Source organism: Somniosus microcephalus, chromosome 14 (assembly GCF_052327205.1).
Source record: "Somniosus microcephalus isolate GS21.2 chromosome 14, FLI_Smic_1.0, whole genome shotgun sequence".
Lineage (NCBI taxonomy): Eukaryota > Metazoa > Chordata > Chondrichthyes > Squaliformes > Somniosidae > Somniosus > Somniosus microcephalus.
In genome coordinates this window covers 48,055,348-48,079,150 of record NC_141000.1, presented here as the reverse complement: position 1 = coordinate 48,079,150, position 23,803 = coordinate 48,055,348, and the positions used below count along the sequence as shown (strand labels likewise).

General features: G+C 46.1%; 1 protein-coding gene across 8 annotated transcripts in view; it reads right to left on the bottom strand.

The window, feature by feature from the left end:
• dmd (dystrophin) overlaps positions 1–23,803 on the bottom strand; it is a 2,562,635-nt gene that overhangs the window by 684,741 nt on the left and 1,854,091 nt on the right. For all 8 annotated transcript variants that reach the window (XM_086007360.1, XM_086007362.1, XM_086007361.1 and 5 more), the window contains one exon: positions 16,092–16,330. In XM_086007360.1, the coding sequence (XP_085863486.1) occupies positions 16,092–16,330 (239 nt within the window). The remainder of the gene's footprint in view (positions 1–16,091; positions 16,331–23,803) is intronic.

The window sequence follows — 23,803 nt, the reverse complement described above, 5'->3', positions numbered from 1 at the left end:
CCAGGTCCCTCTGCACTTCCCCATCTCCCAATCTATTGCCATTTAGATAATAATCTACCCTCCTGTTTTTACCCCCAAAGTGGATAACCTCGCATTTATCCACATTATAGTGCATCTGCCACGTATCCGCCCATTCCCCCAACCTGTCCAAATCGCACTGTAGCCTCCTGACATCCTCATCAGAGCCCACCCCTCCTCCTAGTTTAGTGTCGTCAGCGAATTTGGAAATATTGCATCCAATTCCCTGATCCAGATCATTTATATATATTGTGAACAGCTGGGGTCCCAGGACAGATCCTTGCGGCACCCCGCTGGTCACTGCCTGCCACTCCGAAAACGAGCCGTTTATTCCAACTCTCTGTTTTCTATCCGCCAGCCAGTTCTCTATCCACGTTAATACTTTGCCCCCAATCCCATGAGCCTTAATTTTGCATGATAATCTTTTGTGTGGAACCTTATCGAAGGCTTTCTGGAAGTCAAGGTACACCACATCCACTGGCTCTCCCCCATCTATTCTACCAGTTACCTCCTCAAAAAATTCCAGCAGATTAGTCAAACACGATTTACCCTTTGTAAATCCATGTTGACTCTGTCCGATCCTTTCCCCATTTGTCAAGTGCTCCGCTATTTTATCCTTAATAATGGACTCTAGCATTTTGCCCACAACCGATGTAAGGCTTACTGGTCTATAATTCCCTGCTTTTTCTCTACCCCCCTTTTTAAATATTGGGGTAACATTAGCTACCCTCCAATCCACGGGTACTGTTCCTGAGTCAATGGAGTTCCGGAAGATGATCCTTAGAGCATCTGCTATCTCCAGGGCCACCTCCTTAAGTACCCTAGGATGTAGTTTATCAGGCCCCGGGGATTTGTCGGCCTTCAGTCCCCTCAACTTACCCAACACCATATCCCTAGAGATACTAATTTCTGTCAGCTCCTCCCTCTCATTAGTCCCTATGTTTGCCGATATTCCTGGGAGGTTATTTGTGTCCTCCTTTGTGAATACAGAACCAAAGTATGAGTTTAATTGGTCTGCCATTTCCTTATTCTCCATTATATATTCTCCCGAATCGGACTGCAAGGGACCGACTTGGGATTTTACCAGTCTTTTCCTCCTGATATACCGATAAAAGCTTTTGCAGTCTGTCTTTATGTTTGCTGCAAGTTTACTTTCGTATTCTATTTTCCCCTTCCTGATTAATCCCTTTGTCCTCTTTTGCTGTATCCTGTACTGCCCCCAATCTTCCGGTCTGGTGCTTTTTTTTGCCAGTTGATATGCCCTTTTTTTTGATTTTATGCTGTCCCTAATTTCCCTCGTTATCCACGGTTGAGTCACCACTTAATCTATCAATGTCCATTTGCAACTTTCTGCCCCACCTACACTGTGTTGTCAGCAAATTTGCATATACAGCTCTCTATTTCTTCATCTAAGTCATTTATAAATATAGTGAAAAGCTGAGGCCACAGTGCAGATCCCTGGGGGACACCACCAGTCACATCCTGCCAGTTTGAGTAGATACCCATTATCCCTTCTCTCCATCTCCTACCTCCTAACCAATTCCCTACCCATGTCAATAAGTTGTCTCCAATTTCAGATGCTCTCATTTTTGTTAATAGTCTCTTATGTGGAACTTCATTGAAAGCCTTCTGGAAGTTCATGTAAATAATATCCACAGACTCTGCCTTGGGAGGGGGGGAGATAAACAGAATCTCTTTGGGGTCATGGTGACTTCAAGATAACATTGGGCTGATTTTAACTACTGGCGGAGAACGGGCAGAGTAACCGTGAGAATTTTTGGGGAAAAACTCGACTCTGACCCCTAGACAGTTAGCTTTTGAATGGTTAATACCTGTAGTTCAAGGTGTGAAAGATTAGCAGTAATTAAAAGACTAACACTTAAGCCGCTTCTTATCTTGTGGCTCAGTACAATCTGAGAGAGTGATGAAAAACAATCTGCCTGAAACTGTTCTTTCATTTTTTATATTTGGAGTCGGCCACCAGACTCCTGCAGGGCGACTGGATCCACGGAGGAAGTAGTTCCAATGAGAGATCAATGACCCACAGGCTTCCACTGGTACCAGAACAATGTACATCAGCCAATTTACACTGGGGAGTGCTGTCAACTCCACATTACCCACGCACTGAGAGGTCACCAAAGTAATATAAGGTGTCCTAAATCCATAATATTCCACAATGTATATTTCTAAAAGGCTTGACACAGGCTCACCAAAGATGAAGATGGACACTGGAAAATTTACATTTAAGATTTATGTTTTAAATTGCTACATTCCATGCATTATATGCAGTGAGCCTTTGTAAGACAGCTGATTAAATGACTGCACTTCCTCTTGTTTCTTATCTGTATATTGCATGGTTTAATATGAAGCATCCTTCCAAATCTATCAGTGCCAGTGGTTGCTCTTCCCATTCCTTGATATGGCTGTACCTCTGCATTACAGACGTCAGGAATTCAAATTAAAAAAAAATTCATCTGAAAATAGCATTGCAATCAGCAGGCAAATTAATTATAAAGTTGCACATGAAATTACCATAATTTTACATAAATAAATTACAAACAGATTTGTAAACTATACTCTAATTTTCATCAGGTTAAATATGATTATTCCTTCCCATGCAAATTAGGATTAAAGCAGCCAGTCAATTCCCATTCATGTGAATGGAAACAACTGCAAAAAAGGTTCAGGTCTGAAAGGTTGACCACCACCTTTCAGGAGCTCAGTCATCGTCTACCCTGAACCAGCAATGTTCAAGTTTCACACTAGCCTGAAATCGAGCAGCTTGTATCACAGATTGGCCAGAGGTACACCGATTCTGCATACCAAAGTATATTCCAGTGTGTGGGACCAAAGGCAGTAAAAGTGCCCATCCCTAACAGGCAGGCCCTTACTTGTGAGTATGTCAGTTTTACATGCCATGTCCCACTATCCTGGAGTGCGAGACGACAGGGGGCCATTTTTCATCTTGGTACTGCCTCATTTATACGTGCAAATGGGACTGTAGCGAGACAAAATTTGGGGGAAAGAAATGCCGACTTCCCACTCAATTTTCGGGCTGGCCTCAATTTAGGTGACATGGCCTCCTACTGGAAATCGGCAGGGGCCTAATTAAAATATTCAAACAAGGGTAAACTGCTGTTGTCAAGACCACCAATGCCAGTATTGTGTCAATCAACCCTGCCACTGCTACTTCCTAAACCCACCCACAGACCATGGGCGTTACAGGTTAGGAGGCAGTCATTACTGTGCTATTTAAAGAGATCATTACCAGCAGTCAGAGAAAAGTGGAAACAGCTCCGATACTCATTCTTTTTTTCAGTCTCGAGAATTCATGTCCTTGCTGCCGAGTGTGGCCATAAGACTTCCCTGCCCCAGAAATCTGCTGCGCCATTTAATCACTGATACTCCCAACCCTTTATTTATATAAGAAAATACAACTTAGGAGCAGGAGTAGGCCCTACAGCCCTTCGAGCCCGCTCCGCCATTCAATAAGATCATGGCTGATCTTCAAACCCAACTCCACTTTCCTGCCCGATCCCCATATCCCTTGATTCCCCTAGAGTCCAAAAATCTATCTGTCTCAGCCTTGAATATACTCAATGACTCAGCATCCACAGCCCTTTGGGGTAGAGAATACCAAAGATTCACAACCCTCTAAGAGAAGAAATTCCTTCTCATCTCAGTCTTAAATGGCCGACCCCTTATCCAGAGACTATGCGCCCCAGTTCTAGACTCTCCAGCCAGAAGAAACAACCTCTCAACATCTACCCTGTCAATCCCCCTCAGAATCTTATATCTTTCAATGAGATCACCTCTCATTCTTCTAAACTCCAGAGAGTAGAGGCCCAATCTACTCAATCTCTACTCATAGAACAACCCTCTCATCCCAGGAATCAATCTAGTGAACCTTCGTTGCACCACTCTAAGGCAAGTATGTCTTTCCTCAGATAAAGAGACCAAAACTGTGCCCAGTACTCCAGGTGTGGTCTCACCAAAGCCCTGTACAATTGTAGTAAGACATCCTTACTCTTGTACTCCAACCCCCTTGCAATAAAGGCCAACATGCTATTTGCCTTCCTTATTGCTTGCTGTACTTGCTTGCTAATATTCTGTATTGCCTGTACGAGGACACCTAAATCTCTCTGAACAACAACATTTGAAAGTTTCTCACCATTTAAAAAATATTCTGGTTTTCTATTCTTCCTACCAAATTGAATAACCTCACATTTCTCTCCATCTGCCACCTTACTGCCCACTCACTTAACCTGTCTATATCCCTTTGCGGGCTCTTTTTGTGTCCTCCCCACAGCTTACTGTCCCACCTGGCTTTGTATTGCCAGCAAACTTGGATACATTACGTTTGGTCCCTTCATCCAAGTCATTAATATAGATTGTAAATAGCTGAGGCTTAAGCACTGATCCTTGCGGCACCCCACTAGTTATATGCGGTCCGACCACCAATATTAATTGAGCCTCTTGCTGACATCATTGTGCGGGGGAACGGACACCCTGCCCACCAATCTGCACCACCTACGAAAATTGTCCCCCAGATGTAAACAACAGCCATTTGAAATGGGTGCCAGAGTTGCTTGGCAGAATAAGTATTCCGAAAGTAATTAATTTAACACAATAATGCAAAAGTAAGTGTATTTTAGCCATTGTGTACTTCTTTCCCCTTGCTGGCACTTTGGTTCTCATGAGCTTTTGTGTCAATTGTAAATTATTTATATTTTCCCTAGCACCATTACTTCACCACTCGGTTTCCCCGATGCAAATCCCCCTATCTGATGTGTTTGGAAGCAGAGGTATTGCAGGTAGATCAGGCTGCATGAGAAATTCTTTGTGGTCACCTGCCAGGCTTCCTTGCACCTACATCTGCTGCAGAGGTGAACAAAGATCATCTTCGCATGCGCTTCGTGGCGGTGGAAGCTCCTCTTCTGCAAGGAAGCAGACTCCTGATGCCATCAGTACTATATGCAAATACCTGACTAACTGTATTGTTGAATGCTTTGTCAGAAGCATCTTAATCACCATACGTCATACAATCAATGGTACTGCATGAAAGAACGCATGTCAGGACAATGAACAGCCAGTGTTGCCTGAATGGCTCGACTGCCAAGATGCCATCAACCATTTCTATATTCCCCTGCAGAGCAGTGCCATCTGCTGCAAAGACACTGGCCTAGAAATTGAGTTTGCGCTGTGCCAGGGCTTTAGCACCGGAAGTTAGCGCCGGCGCTAAAGCCCTTTGCGCGCGCCAAAAATTCAGTAGCGCCGCGCCCAAACGGCTGCCGGCGCTACTGAAGGGTTTTAGCGCCTGAAAACTGGCGCAACGCGCCGCATTGCGGCGCTGCGGCACCCGCTGCGGTGCGGCAGGCTCGGGAAGTGCAGGCCTCCTCCTTCCGTTAAGGAGGAGCTGCCTGCACCCGGCCGCGGCCCGCGCAAATCTCATCAAAAATGAGCCCGGCACCTCGGACAAGTGCCGGGCTTGCATCTGTTCTGGGGGGGGGGGGGGGGGGGGGGGGGGAAGTCCGGGGAGGGAGCTGCGGGCAGGCGGCCGGCGGGAAAGCGGCCGGCCGCCGCGCCTCCTTAAAGCGCCGGCGCACACTCCGGCAACACTCGTTTGCCGGAGTCTTAGTTGCGGCTGCCACTGGCGAGGCGGCCGCAACTGAATTTCGGCTTGGGGCCGGGTTACCACGGCAACCGGGACGCTGCGCACACCGATGACGTCATCGGTGCCGGCGCAGCGCTACCGGTCTACCGCCGCGGAAGGGCGCCAGGCAATTTAGGAACCGGCGCCAATTGCAGCGCTAGGCCCTCTAGCGCCGCAAAATCGGTGCTAAGGGCACTGAATTTCTAGGCCACTCATTGCTACCATGATGCCTCTGGTTTTCATATCTGGCAACAGCAATGGTCAGCTACACCTCTTTGCAGGCATACTGTGCCGCTGAATTATCAGGATAGGGCTTTGGTGAGCCACGGAGGGCAACCCTGCATGTGTCGCACCATCTCCACTTGAAACAGAGGATTGAGTGCTGGAATGCTCTTGTTGCTTGTCTGCAGACTCATGCTTGCTTCTTGGGTTTCCTTTTCCTTCATCTTTCCCAGTTTCTTCTTAGCCTCTTTATAATTGTCCCTGTTATGTTTCAGGATTTTTGATCAATTTTTTTCTTCAGACAAAGGATTTTGGGATTGAGTTGCAAATAATGTTTGTTTTATATATTTTTTAAAAAGAGTGAATTTGCGTGGGTTAAGAAAGCCACAGGCTGTAAATATTGAAGATGTGCATTAACACTAGACAGGCCTGTCTGTGGGATGCCACAGCTCACAGTCTATCCCAAATTGATACAATGAGGATAAATTGTCCCATCCCAGGACTATGAGCAGGAGAAGTTCTCTTTAATTCCACACCCAACCGGGTTTTGGGATGGTCGGTGGAGGGTAGGATAAGTGCTTGGTTTTATTCACAGGCCTACTGGCAAATCATTCACTAAATCAGCATCACTGCCTTCCCCCAGCTTTAAACACAGAGGCAGCAATGGACGCTGAGGCACAGTCCTTCAACTGGAGCTGGAAGCTAAAATGCAGAAGTTCAGTTGTTGTAGTTAGAAGCTGGTTAAAAAAGAAAGGTAATGCTAAAATCCAATGTCAGCCCATGAAAGGCACAGGGAGTGTGGTTTATTATTTTTCCCCATTTTTTGAGGAGAAGCAGCAAGATTGAGTTAGCCAAGTGGGACCTGCTTTGACTGTTCCTCTCTACGTTCACGGGCTGTCTGTGAAATAAAACAGCTTAATAATCTCACCAAATGTTTCAGACAATCTTTACAAAGATTGGAGAAGCACATGACACACGTGAAAGACACAAGGGGTGATTTTCAACTGCTGCCCGCCCTGACTACACTGGAAAGCTGGATAGCAAGCAGTTGAAAATTGGAGAACAAAATGCAGGCCTGACTCAATTTTCACGCGGGCCTTGGAATGGGCGGCTAGTGCTCCTGCCCAAGACAGGGAGGGGGTCTCACTAAAATATTAAAATCAGGGTCCTATGCCGGTTGTAGGACTCTGATGCCATTTTCATGTGCCAATGGGCGAAGCTATGCTCGGGGGCGGGGGGGGGGGTGCGGGCGGGGATGATACACAGGGACGTGGGTTGATCCAGCCAATGTAGCTAAAGAGAAAAATCTTTGTTGCTGGCTGTACATCGTGTGAAGTTGCCAGCATTTTGGATAAGCCCAGTATCCCAGTGATGTGCCTCAATAAATCAGAGACTCAATGTTAGCGGAACAAAACAAGGCTTTTATTAACTTAGAAGGTAACACACAGTGGAGAGGTATCTTCCATCCAGAGGTCTGCTGTACTGGATGTGAGGCAGGCTGGGCCTGCTTACATAGGGGCCAGGTATGGGCAGAGCCCTACACACAATACAATACAATGGTGAGGAAACAGAACTGAGGTAAGGGAAATGAAACTGAAACCAAACCACAGTCACAGGCAGAGAATACCGATGAGTGATGAATGGCATATTTCATCACATTCACCCCTTCTATAGGTTTAGTCTGTTCGGGGGTTTGACAGTCCTCTGTGACCGACGTGGCTGTTGTGGTGCCGCGGGTGTCGGCTGGGTGTCCCCGGTGGCCTCCTGGGTCTCTGCCGGGGGTGCCGCCAGGGTTGTTGAAGGGGTCGTTGGTGGGGGTACCGTTGGTCGATGTTCTTCCGGGGGTGATGAAAGAGTAGTGGGTGGGTAAGAGTTGCTGTGATCGTTGTTGCTGCTGTTGTCGTGGTTGTTATCGTTACCGGCTGGGGCGACGTCTTTTATGGACACGGTGTCCTCCCTTCCGTCGGCGTGCCGGACATACGCGTACTGGGGGTTGGCGTGGAGTAGGTGCACTGACTCCACGAGAGGGTCCGTCTTGTGGCCCCTCACATGCCTTCGCACGAATACCGGACCTGGGGTGGAGAGCCATGACGGCATGGATACGCCTGAGGTGGATTTCCGGGGAAACACAAACATTCGCTCATGAGGCGTGGCATTAGTGGCAGTACACAATAGCGACCGTATCGAATGGAGCACATCTGGGAGGACTTCCTGCCAGTGGGAGATAGGGAGGCCCTTGGTCCTTAGAGCTAGAGTGGCTGCTTTCCATACTGTCCCGTTCTCTCGCTCCACTTGACCGTTACCCCGGGGGTTGTAGCTGGTGGTACGGCTCGTGGCGATCCCCCTGGACAGCATGTACTGGCGTAGCTCTTCACTCATGAAGGACGCCCCCCTATCCGTATGGATGTAACTCGGCATACCGAACAGGCAGAACAGGCTGTTGAGGCATTTAATGACCGTGGCGCTGGTCATGTCTGGGTAGGGGAAGGCGAATGGGAAACGGGAGTATTCATCCACAATGTTCAGGAAGTAAACATTGCGGTCGACGGACGGGAGGGGGCCCTTGAAATCTAAGCTGAGCCGCTCAAAGGGCCGTGTAGCTTTGATTAAGTGGGCTCTATCTGGGCGGTAGAACCGAGGCTTGCACTCAGCGCAAGTGCGGCAGTTCCTGGTCAGAGACCGAACTTCCTCAATCGAGTAGGGTAAGTTGCGGGACTTTATGAAGTGGAACAGCCGCGTGACCCCTGGGTGGCAGAGGTCGTTGTGGAGGGTCTGTAGCCGATCCCCGGTGGCGCTGGCACACATCCCTCGTGAGAGGGCGTCGGGGGATTCGTTAAGGGCCCCTGGCCGGTAAATGATGTCATAATCAAAGGTGGAGAGCTCGATCCGCCACCTAAGAATCTTATCATTTTTAATCTTCCCCCTCTGTTTATTATTGAACATAAACGCTACCGACCGCTGGTCGGTAAGTAGGGTGAAGCGTTTGCCGGCTAGGTAGTGGCGCCAGTGGCGCACTGCCTCCACGATGGCTTGGGCCTCCTTTTCCACGGAGGAGTGTCTGATCTCGGGCCCTTGGAGGGTCCTCGAGAAGAAAGCTACGGGCTGCCCTGCCTGGTTGAGGGTGGCCACCAAGGCAAAGTCAGACGCATCACTTTCCACTTGAAAGGGAGTGTTCTCGTCCACTGCCTGTAGCGTGGCCCGCTCAATATCCCGCTTAATGCTTTTGAAGGCGGCGTGGGCCTCAGCAGAGAGCGGAAAAGAGGATGCTTTCAAGAGGGGGTGGGCTTTGTCGGAGTAGTTGGGGACCCATTGGGAATAATAAGAAAATAACCCCAGGCACCTTTTCAGGGCTTTGGGAGTGTTGGGCAGGGGTAGCTCCCGTAGGGGGCGCAATCGGTCGGGGTCTGGTCCGATTTCCCCATTCTCCACCACGCTGCCTAGTATGCAGAGGCGCATGGTGTTGTAAATGCACTTGTCCTCGTTGTAGGTGAGGTTGAGTTTTTGTGCGGTTTTCAGGAACCTCTCGAGGTTCGAGTTGTGATCCTGCTGGTTGTGACCGCAGATGGTGACGTTGTCAAGGTAGGGGAAGGTTGCCTGCAAGTGGTGGTCATCGACCATGCGGTCCATCTCCCTCTGGAAGACCGAGACCCCATTCATCACCCCAAAGGGGACTCTGAGGAATTGGTAGAGGCGTCCGTTCGCCTCGAAGGCGGTGTACGGGCGGTCCTCTGGTCTGATAGGGAGCTGGTGGTACGCTAACTTGAGGTCGATGGTGGAGAACACCCGGTATTGGGCGATTTGGTTCACCATTTCTGATATGCGGGGTAGCGGGTAGGCGTCTAGTTGGGTGTACCTGTTGATCGTTTGGCTATAGTCGATCACCATCCGTTTCTTCTCACTACCCCTTACCACCACCACTTGGGCGCACCACGGGCTGTTGCTGCGTTCAATAATGCGCTCCTTCAGGAGCCTGTCTACCTCGGTCGCGATAAACCGCCTGTCCTCCCAGCTGTACCTCCTGCTTTTGGTCGCTATTGGCCGGCAGTTAGGGGTAAGGTTCGCGAATAGCGAAGGCGGCTTTACCTTCAGGGTAGCCAGACCGCACAATGTGAGGGGCGGCTGGGACCCACCGTAATTGAGCGTGATGCTTTGGTGGTAGCACTGGAAATCCAGGCCCAAGATCACGCTCGCACATAGATTCTTCATGATTAGTACTTTAAAATTATCGTATACAGTTCCGTTAACGGACAATTGTACCGTGCAGTAACCCATAATGGTCGATGTCTGGGTTTTATCAGCCATAGAGATGGTACCCCGAGTAGGGACCACCTTTAGGGAGAGTTGTTGTGCCAGTTCAGGGTGGATAAAACTCTCCGTGCTTCCACTGTCAATTAAACATTTAACCCCGCACCCGTTTACCTCGATGTCCACCATTGATTTGGATAGCGGGTGCGGCTTGGTCTGGTCCACTGTGACCGATGCCACTGTAGGGCCCTGATCGAGACAAGATGGCGTCCACGCTGTCTGCTCACAAGATGGCGGACCCCACGAGGTCGGGCAAGATGGCGTCCAAGATGGCCACTCCCACGGCGCACACGCGGCGGTGGCGGGTTTTCCGGCGGGGTTCCCTCTGCACACCTTCCCGAAGTGCCCCTTCTTACCGCACTTAAAGCAGGTGGTGCCTCTGGTGTGCTTCGGCTGCCCGCAGAAGTAGCAGTTGGGTCCCCGACGCGTCGCGGCTGTCATAGGGCTTCTGGGGGGAGAGCGGGGCCCCGACGGTGTTGGGCTGCCGGGCGGGGAAGATGCCTTCCAAGATGGCAGCGCCCTTGGTGCACACGTGGCGGCGTGGACGGCGCGGGCTGAAGAGTAGGCGTCCGGGTTTCTCTGGGCCACATCCAGGGATCGCGCTGTGTCCACAGCCTGTTTCAGGTCCAATCCCGTTTTTTCCAGCAGTCTCTGCCGGATGCAAGTGGAGCTGAGGCCTGTGATAAAGGCATCGCGAACAAGCTCGTCAGTGTACACTGCGGCTTTTACATCTTGGCACTTGCAGTCTTTGCCAGGCGTTTTCAGGGTGCCTGGGAACTCATCCAGCGATTCCCCAGGTCGCTGTGCGCGAGTAGCGAGCAGATGCCTAGCATACACCTCATTCGTAGGCTGCTGGTAATGCGCCTTTAAGATGTCGCAGGCGGCGTCTTGGATGAGGGGGTAAACCCGGTGGCTTACCCAATTCCGCAGAATTCCGAGTTTCATACTCGCAGCGTCCGTAGCGCCTGTGACGGCTGCGGAATTGTCCAGGAAGAATTCCATACACATAAACCAGTGTCCAAAGCGTGCCGATGCGTCCGAAGCATGCTGGTCCAAATCCAAACGTTCGGGTTTCAAGAGTTGATCCATTGTGTTGAAAAGTAAGTTAATAAAATTGATGTGCCTCTATAAATCCGAGACTCAATGTTAGCGGAACAAAACAAGGCTTTTATTAACTTAGAAGGTAACACACAGTGGAGAGGTATCTTCCATCCAGAGGTCTGCTGTACTGGATGTGAGGCAGGCTGGGCCTGCTTACATAGGGGCCAGGTATGGGCGGAGCCCTACACACAATACAATACAATGGTGAGGAAACGGAACTGAGGTAAGGGAAATGAAACTGAAACCAAACCACAGTCACAGGCAGAGAATACCGATGAGTGATGAATGGCATATTTCATCACACCCAGCAATCCTGCCTGCAAAGATGAGAGGACAATGAGGGTGGGGTGGGGCAGGTGGAAGACGTGCCTTCCCTCACCTGGTCAGAATTTGCCTGAGTAGCCCAGAACAGGGCGCAAGCCCAGTGGAAACAGGTTCCATCCCAAATTCCTTCCCCCACACAGATTGCCTCAATTACGCATTCAAAATTGGTCTAGATTTCTACGGTGATTATGGGAGTTAGCATGTTCAGCAATCGACAGGAAAAGTTGTTGTTCAACTTGTGACTGTTTTCAGTTAATTTATTTGTATGGCAGTAAAATGATGTCAAAAACAGAAAATGACACTTTGAGAAAAAATAACTGCAAGAGATGCCACTGATGGGTTTTTTTGTCTGTGAGGTAGAGAACAACAGTGGTATTTCCAAATAAATACAACAAGAACACTGCATTGATCTCTGGTCCCAACCTGGAAAAATCCAAATGAGCTTATTGTTTTTGTCCCTAAATTGCTTCCGAATCGCTGTATCTCCCGACGAGCCAGTCTCCACCCTATGCTCCAACAATAGTAAAGTAAGTGCCATTTCAAACTGATTGCCACTTTTACTGCATAACAGCACCACCCATACTCTCCCCTTTTCTCCTCCACTGTCTCTTTTCTGTGGTTCTCCTCCATGATACTGCACTCACGGTCCCACGTTTAAATGTACCATTGCAGTCACTACATCTTAAATTATTTCTCCTCCGATGCCGTACGTGGTTACCTCCTGTGTGCTCAAGGGCATCATCCTCTACCCCCTCCAGTCATCATCTTCATTCTCTGCACTTGTGACAACATTCGCATTCCACAGTCATCTATCCAACTCTACATCTCTAACACTGTCACAGACTCCAAAGCTGTCACGAAACTATCTGACTACGTGCCTAGAGAGCGGCTGTAGTCGTACTTCCCAGCCTGCGTCGTGTGAATGTGGATTGCTGCTTCTTTCCCTCCTTTTGCTGCACCATTAATGCGATGAACATTTAGCCACCAATTTTCTGCCCTCTGAAATTCTTTCCCAAAATACTTTGCCTTGTACCTCTTTCCCTTAGAAGTCTCCAAAAAACTTCTCTTTGACCATATGCATGTTATCTATTACACCCCTTGTGGTTATAAGGTGAGGTGATAGAAAAATGATCATGGATTGGAGGGTAGCTAATGTTACCCCACTATTCAAAAAAGGTGGTAGAGAAAAAGCAGGGAATTATAGACCGGTAAGCCTGACATCGGTAGTGGGGAAAATGCTAGAGTCTATTATAAAAGATGTAATAGCAGAGCACTTGGAAAGCAGTGACAGGATCGGACAAAGTCAACATGGATTTACAAAAGGTAAATCATGCTTGACTAATCTACTGGAATTTTTTGAGGATGTAACTGGTAAAATAGATAAGGGAGAACCAGTGGATGTGGTGTATTTGGACTTTCAGAAGGCTTTCGATAAGGTCCCACACAAGAGATTAGCGTGCAAAATTAAGGCACATGGGATTGGGGGCAAGGTATTGACTTGGATAGAGAACTGGTTGGCGGACAGAAAGCAAAGAGTTGGAATAAACGGGTCGTTTTCCGAGTGGCAGGCAGTGACTAGTGGGGTACCGCAAGGATCGGTCCTAGGACCCCAGCTGTTCACAATATATATTAATGATCTGGACAATGGAATTGGATGTAATATCTCCAAATTTGCAGACGACACAAAGCTGGGTGGGAGGGTAAGCTGCGAGGAGGATGTCGGGAAACTCCAGTACGATTTGGACAGGTTGGGTGATTGGGCAGAAACATGGCAAATGCACTATAATGTGGATAAATGTGAGGTTATCCACTTTGGTGGCAAAAACAGGAAGGCAGATTATTATTTGAATGGCAATAGATTGGGAGAAGGGGAAGTGCAAAGAGACCTGGGGGTCCTTGTGCACCAGTCGCTGAAGGTAAGCATGCAGGTGCAGCAGGCGGTTAAGAAGGCAAATGGTATGTTGGCCTTCGTAGCAAGAGGGTTCGAGTACAGGAACAAGGATGTCTTGCTACAGTTGTACAGGGCCTTGGTGAGACCGCACCTTGAGTATTGTGTGCAGCTTTGGTCACCTTACCTGAGGAAGGACGTTCTTGCCATGGAGGGAGTGCAGCGAAGATTCACCAGGCTGATACCTGGGATGGCAGGAATGACGTAGGAGGAGAGATTGTGTCGATTGGGCTTATACTCACTGGAGTTTAGAAGATTTAGAGGGGATCTCATCGAAACCTATAAAATTCTGTCAGGTCTGGACAGACTAGATGCAGGAAGGATGTTTCTGATGGCCGGGGAGTCCAGAACCAGGGGTCATAGTCTAAGGATAAGGGGTAAGCCATTTAAGACTGAAATGAGGGGGAATTTCTTCACCCAGAGAGTGGTGAACCTGTGGAATTCTCTGCCACAGAGGGCGGTGGAGGCCAGTTCATTAAATATGTTCAAGAAAGAGTTGGATATATTTCTTGAGGCTAAAGGGATCAAGGGATATGGGGAAAAGGCAGGGACAGGGTACTGAATTGGATGATCAGCCATGATCACATTGAATGGCGGAGCAGGCTCGAAGGGCCGAATGGCCTACTCCTGCTCCTATCTTCTATGTTTCTATGTTTCTATAATATCCTTATTGTGATTTACCCTATTATTACCAGAGTAGTATTTTTAGTTTATAATTTTTCAATCACAGGTCTGTCTTTAATCCACTGAAAATCACCCAGAATAGTCTTGTAATGTTTTAAATGTTATTTCATGATGTACAGCATAAGCAATTTTACAAAAAGGAATATATTTTGCAGATGCTGCACATAGAAAACGGGTGTCCTTGAATGTTGGTGGGTGCTTCCAATTCTCAGAGTATTGTCAAATGTACTGTTCAGTTCTCATGACGTATCACACTGTAATACCTACAGTGTGCTGAATCCTCAGGTGTTTTAAACTGACATTCACAGGTTACTACACTTAGAAAATCATTGTATTTGCAACTGAATGGAGTAAAATCAAAAGGAATCAGGGGATTTCACAGAATCACAGAAACCCCACAGTGCAGATAGAGGCCATTTCGGCCCATCAAGCCTGCACCGACACATATCCCACCCTATCCCCGTAACCCCACGTATTTAATCCCCCTAACACTAAGGGTCAATTTATCATAGCCAATCAACCTAACCCGCACATCTTTGGACTGTGGGAGGAAACCGGAGCACCCGGAGAAAACCCACGCAAACACGGGGAGAATGTGCAAACTCCACACAGACTTAGCTCACTCAATTTAATTACACCAATATTATATTTAAACTAAAAATTAAAACAGCACCCTAGAGTATTTTCTTTATATGAAGCGTGAAATTATTGCAAAATTACTGTTTGCTCTTGCTCCTGAAGATAGATACAGGGTACTTGTGCAGAGATGAAAAGGAAAAGTACAAATGGAAAAAGAAAATCTGGGGGAAAAGCACCTGAAATTGTTGGAAATGCACAGCAATTCAGCAAGAGAAAGTTAGGATAACAGTTCAAATGGGAACCTTCATCAGAACTCCAGGTTCTGAAGAGTTACCACCCCCCAAAAATTTACCTTTCGCTTTCCGATGCTGACCAACCTATTGGGCATTTCCAGCAATTTCTGTTATTAAAAGTAGTTATAAGGCTGGAAACTTTAAATGTTAAAGAGGCATTTTGTTTGTTTAGAGAGAGCAATACAACACTCACGTGACTCAATCACTGCAAGTTGACTGTGACTGGAGAATTTTTTTTTAAATGGTGGAAATTACACAGGAGGATTTACATTACATTGGAAGTTTTCTTCCAGTTAAAAGTAGTGACCCTGACTGGAAGATGCAGGTACAGATTCTATTGTGTATAATAAAAGTACATTTACTTTAACATGCCTTCACTAATTGTACCAGTCAGTGGCAGGTAAACAGAGTGTGCAGTTGCTTCGAAAGGATTCAAAATCCACAAAAAGAGATGTTCTCTGAGGGTGCCTTCGAACAGTGCCAACCCCAAAAATAACAAACATTGCTATCAGAGATAGAAGCAGGCATGTTTTCTGGCATTGTTAAGCTAAGCAGCCAGAAATAAAGTCAATAATTATGACTTACAACCATTTTAATATCTCAGCAGCTGTGGAATCCATTTTGCAATAGAGGCAGGGCAGATCCATAGTGATGAACCTCAAAGCACTATTGTAGAGCCACTTCTTGAAGCACTTGCGCAATACAATCATGCCATTAATGCCTTTATAAGGCTACTCTCCCCCAATTATCCAAGTCAGACTTGGATGTCAAGTGCCATAAAGACTTCAACCTATCTGGTGCTTCAGGGACTGTTGTGTTAATGTACCCAGTACATTCACTTCTACTCTATTACCATGCAAATTGTTCACTCTGCTTTTAAATTACTTTTCTATTGATTAGACAGCAACCTATTAACATGTGCTATGCTGACGGGAAATGCAACAGTAAAGGTTTGTGTTTGTACCTTCTGTTTTATGATCATGTCATTGATTTCCTCAACATCTCCCACTGTCACGACTTGAGACTTGATCACACGATCCAGCAATGACAGCCAGTCTGTCAATTCCACCCAGGCCTTGTTGAAGTCAGCCAGAGCTGGAACCTCCATGAGTAAAGAGGACGGCATGTCTAACTTGCTGAAGGAGGTTTCCGTGGTAACAAGGGTCTCAGTCACCACGGTAACTGTTTGCTGTGTGGTTGAAACTGAAAAGAAAGGATTACTGGTGTTAGTGAAACTTTTTATAAGTCGCTCATATCTCAAAGCACAAATTATAATTAAGTGTAATAATTTCATTTCGAGAGAGTTAAAACAGTAGTTATTTGGATGAAACACATTTGTTGCAGTAGCTGGATATTATAAAGAGGCAAATACAAACATTAATAATTAGATATTAGACAAAAGTTTCACAACAAAAATAGGCTTGACCACCTTTTTGTGCACTTGACAACTTTTTTTAATAGCTTCAATATTATCAACTGAAAGTAGAATAAAGTGAATCCTGAAATAACATCATGCAAATTAACCAATCACCTGTCATAAAGGAACATTTAACTGCAGTTTTTTTTGTTATGCATCATAACAGGAGCATATGGCCTGGCTATATATAGAACAGCAGCTGCTCTGGATTATCTTACAAATAAGAACATAAGATGGTGTGAGATGGCAAAGGTCCATTCAGCCCATCAAGTTCCAAGACAATCAAGGTATGCTAATGCTAAACCAGGAAATTGAATCTTAAATACATGTTGTCAGCCAGCAATACCCTGAGATTTTGTTATTGCCCATGACTCACTAGAGACACTTTAATGTTATAAAACAGTGCTTATGTTATTATGTATTGGGGAGTGGGGATTTGGCCGTGTGAGGTCCAGTGGGGTCCAACATTTCCAGTATCGGAGGTAGTGGAAGTCACCTGACAGAATGAGCATTATGAATGCAGAGATACAATAATACATCTAAAGAGTTGGTACACGCTCCAGTGGCCTCAATGATACACTACTGATGAAATTACCAATTTATGTCAGACCAGCATAATTCATTAATGCCACCTGAATTGGGGACAATGTGTTGATTTGGAGGATCAAACTAGTGATTCCTCCTATGACATGTTCTCCATCATAGGCATGACATGAAGTGAAGGAACCAGGAGGAAGGAATAAAGAGGAAGGGAAGTCAAAGGGAGGAACATTCTGTCTGATTTTGTGTATCTCTTTGCAACTGGATTCAAACTGACTTGCGAGCAGGTGTCCTATTCCAGTAATTCACAATTTTTTTTGGTTGAATGACCCCTTTTCAAATGGATTAGTAATCACAAACCCCCCATCTAAATTATAATACTCATAATATGAAAGTGCTGCATGTAAAGGGTGTTTTAATAATACTTTTAAGAAAACGGGTATTTACTTACAGATATCAGTGAGACGGGTGTGCCTGCTTCTCACACTAATTCTGGGTACTCCACAGCAACAGATAGCCACTATTAGCCACGTAATGCTGGACAATTTTTAAAACTGTCAGCAGACTGGCCAAGGTGAGTGAGGGCACAAGCACCCACACACATGCTGGGATGCTGCTGGAAGCATGACTCACTGCCATACTGTCCCACTGGCATGTTCTGTAACAGCAGCACTGTGGGATTGTAGGTGTTTACGTGAACACATTCAGGCACGTGTTTGAAGGGCCCCGCAGGTGCTCTGATCACGTGTCGGGAGAACATAAGAACATAAGAAATAAGAGCTGGAGTCGGCCATACAGCCCCTCGAGCCTGCTCCGCCATTCAATAAGATCATGGCTGATCATCGACCTCAACTCCACTTTCCCGCCCGATCTCCATGTCCCTTGATTCCCCTAGAGTCCAAAAATCTATCTCACCCTTGAATATACTCAAAGACTCAGTATTCACAGCCCTCTGGGGCAGAGAATTCCAAAGATTCACAACCCTCTGAGTGAAGAAATTCCTCCTCATCTCAGTCTTAAATGGCCTACCCCTTACTCTGAGACTATGGGGGAAAAATTTGGTTGCTTTGCGCCTCCTGTTAGCACCTGGGCACGGCGATGTTTGCGCCGCTCGCGAAACTGACCAGACATTTTGCGGCGGCGCTAAACACTACCGCCACGATCTCCTGCGCCCACAAATCGTGACGTCAGTCGAGCATGCAACGCCCAGGACCGGATATTGAGTGACGCCCCCTGCCTTTCTGCCTGCCACTAGCAACGACAGGTTGAGGGGAACGTTTTGCAGTCGGGAAGGGACTTGGGGAGCGCTATTTAAAGGCGACCACTTCCTGCCTTTTTTTAATCGGTGACATTTTTGCACCATGCATTCTGAGAGAGAGAGAGAGAGAGAGAGACTTCTGGAGAGATTCTACGCTGTGTGAAGGAATTTTGGGTACTGAGCAGCATTTTGCAGGTTCATTTTGATTTGACCTTCCTTGCATCAACTTAGAAGAGACTATGGGGGCTGCACTCTGAGCTCTTTCCCTGGGCCTCTCCATTGTTTTTTCCAGCAGATTCGATGTACAGGTCTCTCCAGGCCGAGGTTCAAAGCTGCAATGAGCAGGGTGTGGATGGAGAGCAAGATCGACCCTCCCCTTTAAGAACTGGCCAGCGCCAGTGTGTCTGTGTTCCATTGCTGACTGACACCACATGAACTTTGCCAGCGCTCTGAGGTATCGCCTCGCTCTTCGGCGTTAGCGCCTTAAGAAAGGTGTGTAGTGACTGATTTAACATTCCAATCACCGCTAGGGAGGATAGAAGCCAAGTTTGCAGTCGGAGGCGATAATTAGCGCCAGGCGCTAAACTTTGCGCCCGGCCGATAATTGCGCCCCAAACGGGTTGATACCGAATTTCTCCCCCATAGTCCCCTAGTTCTACACACTCCAGCCAGGGGAAACAACCTCTCAGCATCTACCCTGTCAATTCCCTTCAGAATCTTATATGTTTCAATGAGATCACCTCTCATTCTTCCAAACTCCAGGGAGTATAGGCCCATTCTACACAATCTCTCATCATAGGACAGCCCTCTCATCCCAGGAATCAATCTAGTGAACATTTGTTGCACCGCCTCCAAGGCAAGTATATCCTTCCTTAGATAAGGAGACCAAAACTGTGCATAGTACTCCAGGTGTGGTCTCACCAAGGCCCTGTACGATTGTACAGGGCCTTGCTCTTCCTTACTCTTATACTCCAACCCCCTTGCAATAAAGGCCAACATGCCATTTGCCTTCCTTATTGCTTGCTGTACCTGCATGCTTTCTGTGTTTCTTGCATGAGGACACCCAAATCTTTCTGAACACCAACATTTGAAATTTCTCACCATTTAAAAAATATTCTGTTTTTCTATTCTTCCTACCAAAGTGAATAACCTCACATTTCCCTACATTATACTCCATCTGCCACCTTACTGCCCACTCACTTAGTCTATCAAATCCCTTTGCAGACTCTGTGTTCTCCTCACAGCTTACTGTCCCACCTAGCTTTGTATCATCAGCAAACTTGGATACATTACACTCGGTTCCTTCATCTAGGTCATTAATGTAGATTGTAAATAGCTGAGGCCCCAACACTGATCCTTGCGGCACCCCACTAGTTATAGCCTGCCAACTTGAAAAAGATCTGTTTATCCCTACTCTCTGTTTTCTGTCCGTTAACCAATCCTCTATCCCTGCTACTATATTACCGCCAACCCCATGAGCCCTAATCTTGTGTGTGGCACCTTATCAAATGCCTTTTGGAAATCTAAATATACTACATCCACTGGTTCCCCTTTATCTACCCTGCCAGTTACATCCTCAAAAAAACTCTAATAAATTTGTCAAACACGATTTCCCTTTCATAAAACCATGTTGACTCTGCCTAATCATGTTATGATTTTCTAAGTGACTTGATACCACTTCCTTAACATTCTAGGATCTAGGGAGGCTGGCACAAGGTCGCGGCGCCAGGGAGAGGAATTGGCTCAACCGGCACGGAGCGCTTGTTGCAAAGTGAGTGAGAGCTGTGGGTCTCTGTGAGGAGGTGGGCCCAGCTGTTGAGAATAATTCGCAAGAACTGAATCAGTGTTGGTTTTATAAAGAGGAGCAGGCTTGAAATTACCTCCAGTCGCAGACCCCTGCAAAGTCTCTACGGATCCCCAGGTGTCCACGGATCCCTGTATGAGAACCATTGTCCTGTTCCCTGTCTACAGTGTGTCTACTTTGGTAACACTGGCTATTTCTAGGCTAAGTATCTAATACCTTGATCTAGGGGCCCTGGCGAGGATTTACATTCGCAGGATTGCTGGTTATGAACTTGCAGGCATGCAGGCCCAGATTTTCCATCCATTTAAATTAATGGATGGTAAATTAGGACCTGTGGGCTCATAGCTTCCTGCAAGTGCTGGTCTTTGCCAGGACTGCCCAGTCACAGAATCAGCCTTTCACAGTACAGGAAACTTTCTGGTATCCAGCACTGACGGGACCGAACTGGTGCCGGTCGATCAACACTGCCGGAGAAACCAGCGCTAATGTTAAAACATACGGAGTTTCTGAGCTCCGTATCTAGCAACAAGCCCTGTTGCTTAGCAACAGCTTCAAAACAGTCGGCGCAGCTTGCAAGCGTCTCTAGCTAAGCAAGAGCTTCAGCTAGACGCTTGCAGAGCCAGAAATGGAGAAAAAAAGCAACGAAAAGTAAAAAAAGTTATCTGAACCGACTCCTGAATTTTGCCGGTGGATAGAGCATTCTGGAGATTTAACCTCCGTTTAAACGAAAGTTTCCTGTACTATTAATTAAGAGCTTTATGCTTTATCCAGTTATGATTAAAAACAGTTATCTCAGCATAAACCAATAAATAAAATTATTATAGTTAGTCTGTAAAGAGTCTGTCTAACATACTTTTTTCACACTTGGCCGCCTCCTCTTTCGCACCTACACGCTGCCCTTGGCGACAGCTTCCACAGCCATGGGGTCAGCTTCCACATGTATGCTGGCGACACTCAGCTCCACCTCACCAACACCTCTACCTCACCAACACCTCTTTCAACTCTCCCACAGCCTGTATGTTGTCAGACTACTTGTCCAACGTCCGGTGTTGGGTGAGCTGCAACTTTCTCCAGCTAAACATCAAAGAGGTTGAAACCATTGCCATACGCATGGCAGAACTCCATTGCCCTCCCCGCTCACGGTCTCAGGCCGAGCCAGTCTGTTCGCAACCTCAGTGTCCTATTCGATCCTGAGCTGACCCCATATCCTTTCCACCATAAAGATCATCTACTTTAATCTCCGTAACATCATTTTAGTTCACTAATAAGCACAAGAGCGGAGTCCTTCTAAATATTATTTTTCCAGTCAGCAGCTCAGTAAAAACTAACAAAATGTTTAATGCTGTATTTCTTAAATTCCAAGGGTGCTGTCTATGGAGGGCTGTTAGCAGCTGTGGGGTAATTTCCCAGTCTTCTGGTGAAATGAGGAGAACATTGAAAAATATAAATAAATGGTGCCTCTTTAACACGATAGTCAATGTTCATATTCACTCTAGAAAAGAGCTACATTCAGTCACTAAGGTACCTATTGGAATGTAAAAAAACAAGAACATCTGTCTCAATCAATACCAAGAACCATTTTTGACTTTCGCTTACAAACTAATGAAAAATATTTTCACTTTTAAAACCCTTCAAGTCAGCTCAGTTGCAGTTTCTACCCTTCATCTCTGTGTAAATGGGTATTTCTGACAAATGCATAAACTGTATATTGATGGAGGAACAAGAAATTTCTTTGAAAATTGTTGTATCCTGGCTTTGGCTGACCTCAACAATTTAATTTTACAGCTATGAAAAAGCACTTCAAATGTGGGATTTTGCTTACAGAAGCAGTCTTGCACATCCTAATGAGTTAAAAAAAAACAGAAGTTACTATGAGGACCACAGCACCATTTACTCACCAGCATAAAAAGTCAAGAGTATACTTTTACAAATCTCCTGATGTACCAGGAAAGATCCTGGGCCAGCTGTGCCCACCTCGGATTCCCAAAGTTACCATTAAATGTCCCAACTGCGCTACTGCTGTCTGGAGTAATGTAGTTGGGAATTTTGCCTGCCACATTGGAAGTCAGGAGCTAGAACAGGTGAGCCATGGACCTCCTGGATGACTTGTAAGAAGAATTTTCTTTGTATTTTGTTTGTTTGAATAGCATTAGCTTCATGACTAAAGATGCCAAGGATACGGAGATCCTCATTAACATGGTACGGGTAGTCCTAAAAATGGTGCTTTAATGCCAATGCACGAGACATGGCCTTGTGACAGCTTGAGGGTGCTGTAGGGATGGCACCACTTCAATCTTTGGCTGCCCAAACTTACAAGCTCAGAGAGTCAGGACATCTGACATACACTGAGCACAAGTTCTCACAGTATTATCGGCCAATGTTTTTGGTGATATGCATATACTCTGATGGCAGGGGTTGGGGGGGGGGGGGGGGGGAAGTTATTCCTATCTGGTGGTAAAGGAAATAACAACTGTTGTGGAGTAAAATCATAGCAGAATATGCAATTTAGGATATAAATATTTCAGTGGCATACTTTTGCTATGCCAACCACTAAGACAAGTTTATAACACGGAGGATCTAATAACCAACATCAATATTGGCTGTAAGGTGGACTCTAATAGTAGGAATAAAATTCTGCCCACGGTCTACAACTCCTAGTGTAGATAAAGAGTCACAGATCATTGGTTTCTGATAGTTATAAGATCTGGTCTGTATAGGCTAATAACAGCAGTAAGAACAGTAAAACTTCACTTCCCCCATCCCCCACTCCCCACCCCCTCCCAATAAAAGCACACTTCATATTAAACCATTCTCTGTGTCATTCTTATGAAATAAGCTGAAGTTTTAGCCCGAGTCCTTTTCATTAACAATCCCAGTCTATTCCACAGTGCACATTCTGAATGACCTCAGGAGATTCCTCATGTATTTTGCAGGTAGCAAATTGAAACTGAAAGCTTTATTACATAAAGTTTGTCTTTCAGCTCGTGTCTCAAGATACTGGAATTGGAAAAAAAAATCCTCACTACACTGGGCCCTGACCTTGAAAAAACCTCTAATCAAATGTGTATGATTCAATTTAAAGTCTCGCTATTGGATGTTAAAACATGCACCACATCAAAGCAGAAAATTCAGCACTGGTTAAAGGGAATCTTGTACCCTGTTCATTCAAGTCAGATACACTGAATTTTATTTATTGCCACAGTTTTTAGTGTCCCTGATTTTAATGTGCATTTTCCATCAAAAGTCTCAATGCTTTTGAACAGATTCCACATTCTTTTTCCATTCATACTTAGTCATTTTTAAATAAAATGTTATGCACTTTATTAAATACCGTAACATAGTTTCAACATTCAGCCTACAAACTGTTCATTTTTAGTTGCTGGGGTTATCATCATTTGAACACAGTATTTATACAGCCTGTAACACATTCCTACTCCTCTGTTACTTTCCACATAATGAACCACCGTATTTTCAAGATAAAGCTAATTGTAAAATGATCTTTAGCGACCAGTATTGATTTGTCTGTGGTGCATCTGTACACTGCTATTTGTTTCTGTCACTTTCATTTAGCCAAAATACGTAGAAAGCCATTTACCAATACTGCATGCAATTATTTCTTTAAAAAACAACTACTGTTGGTAATGAAGTCAGGATCCA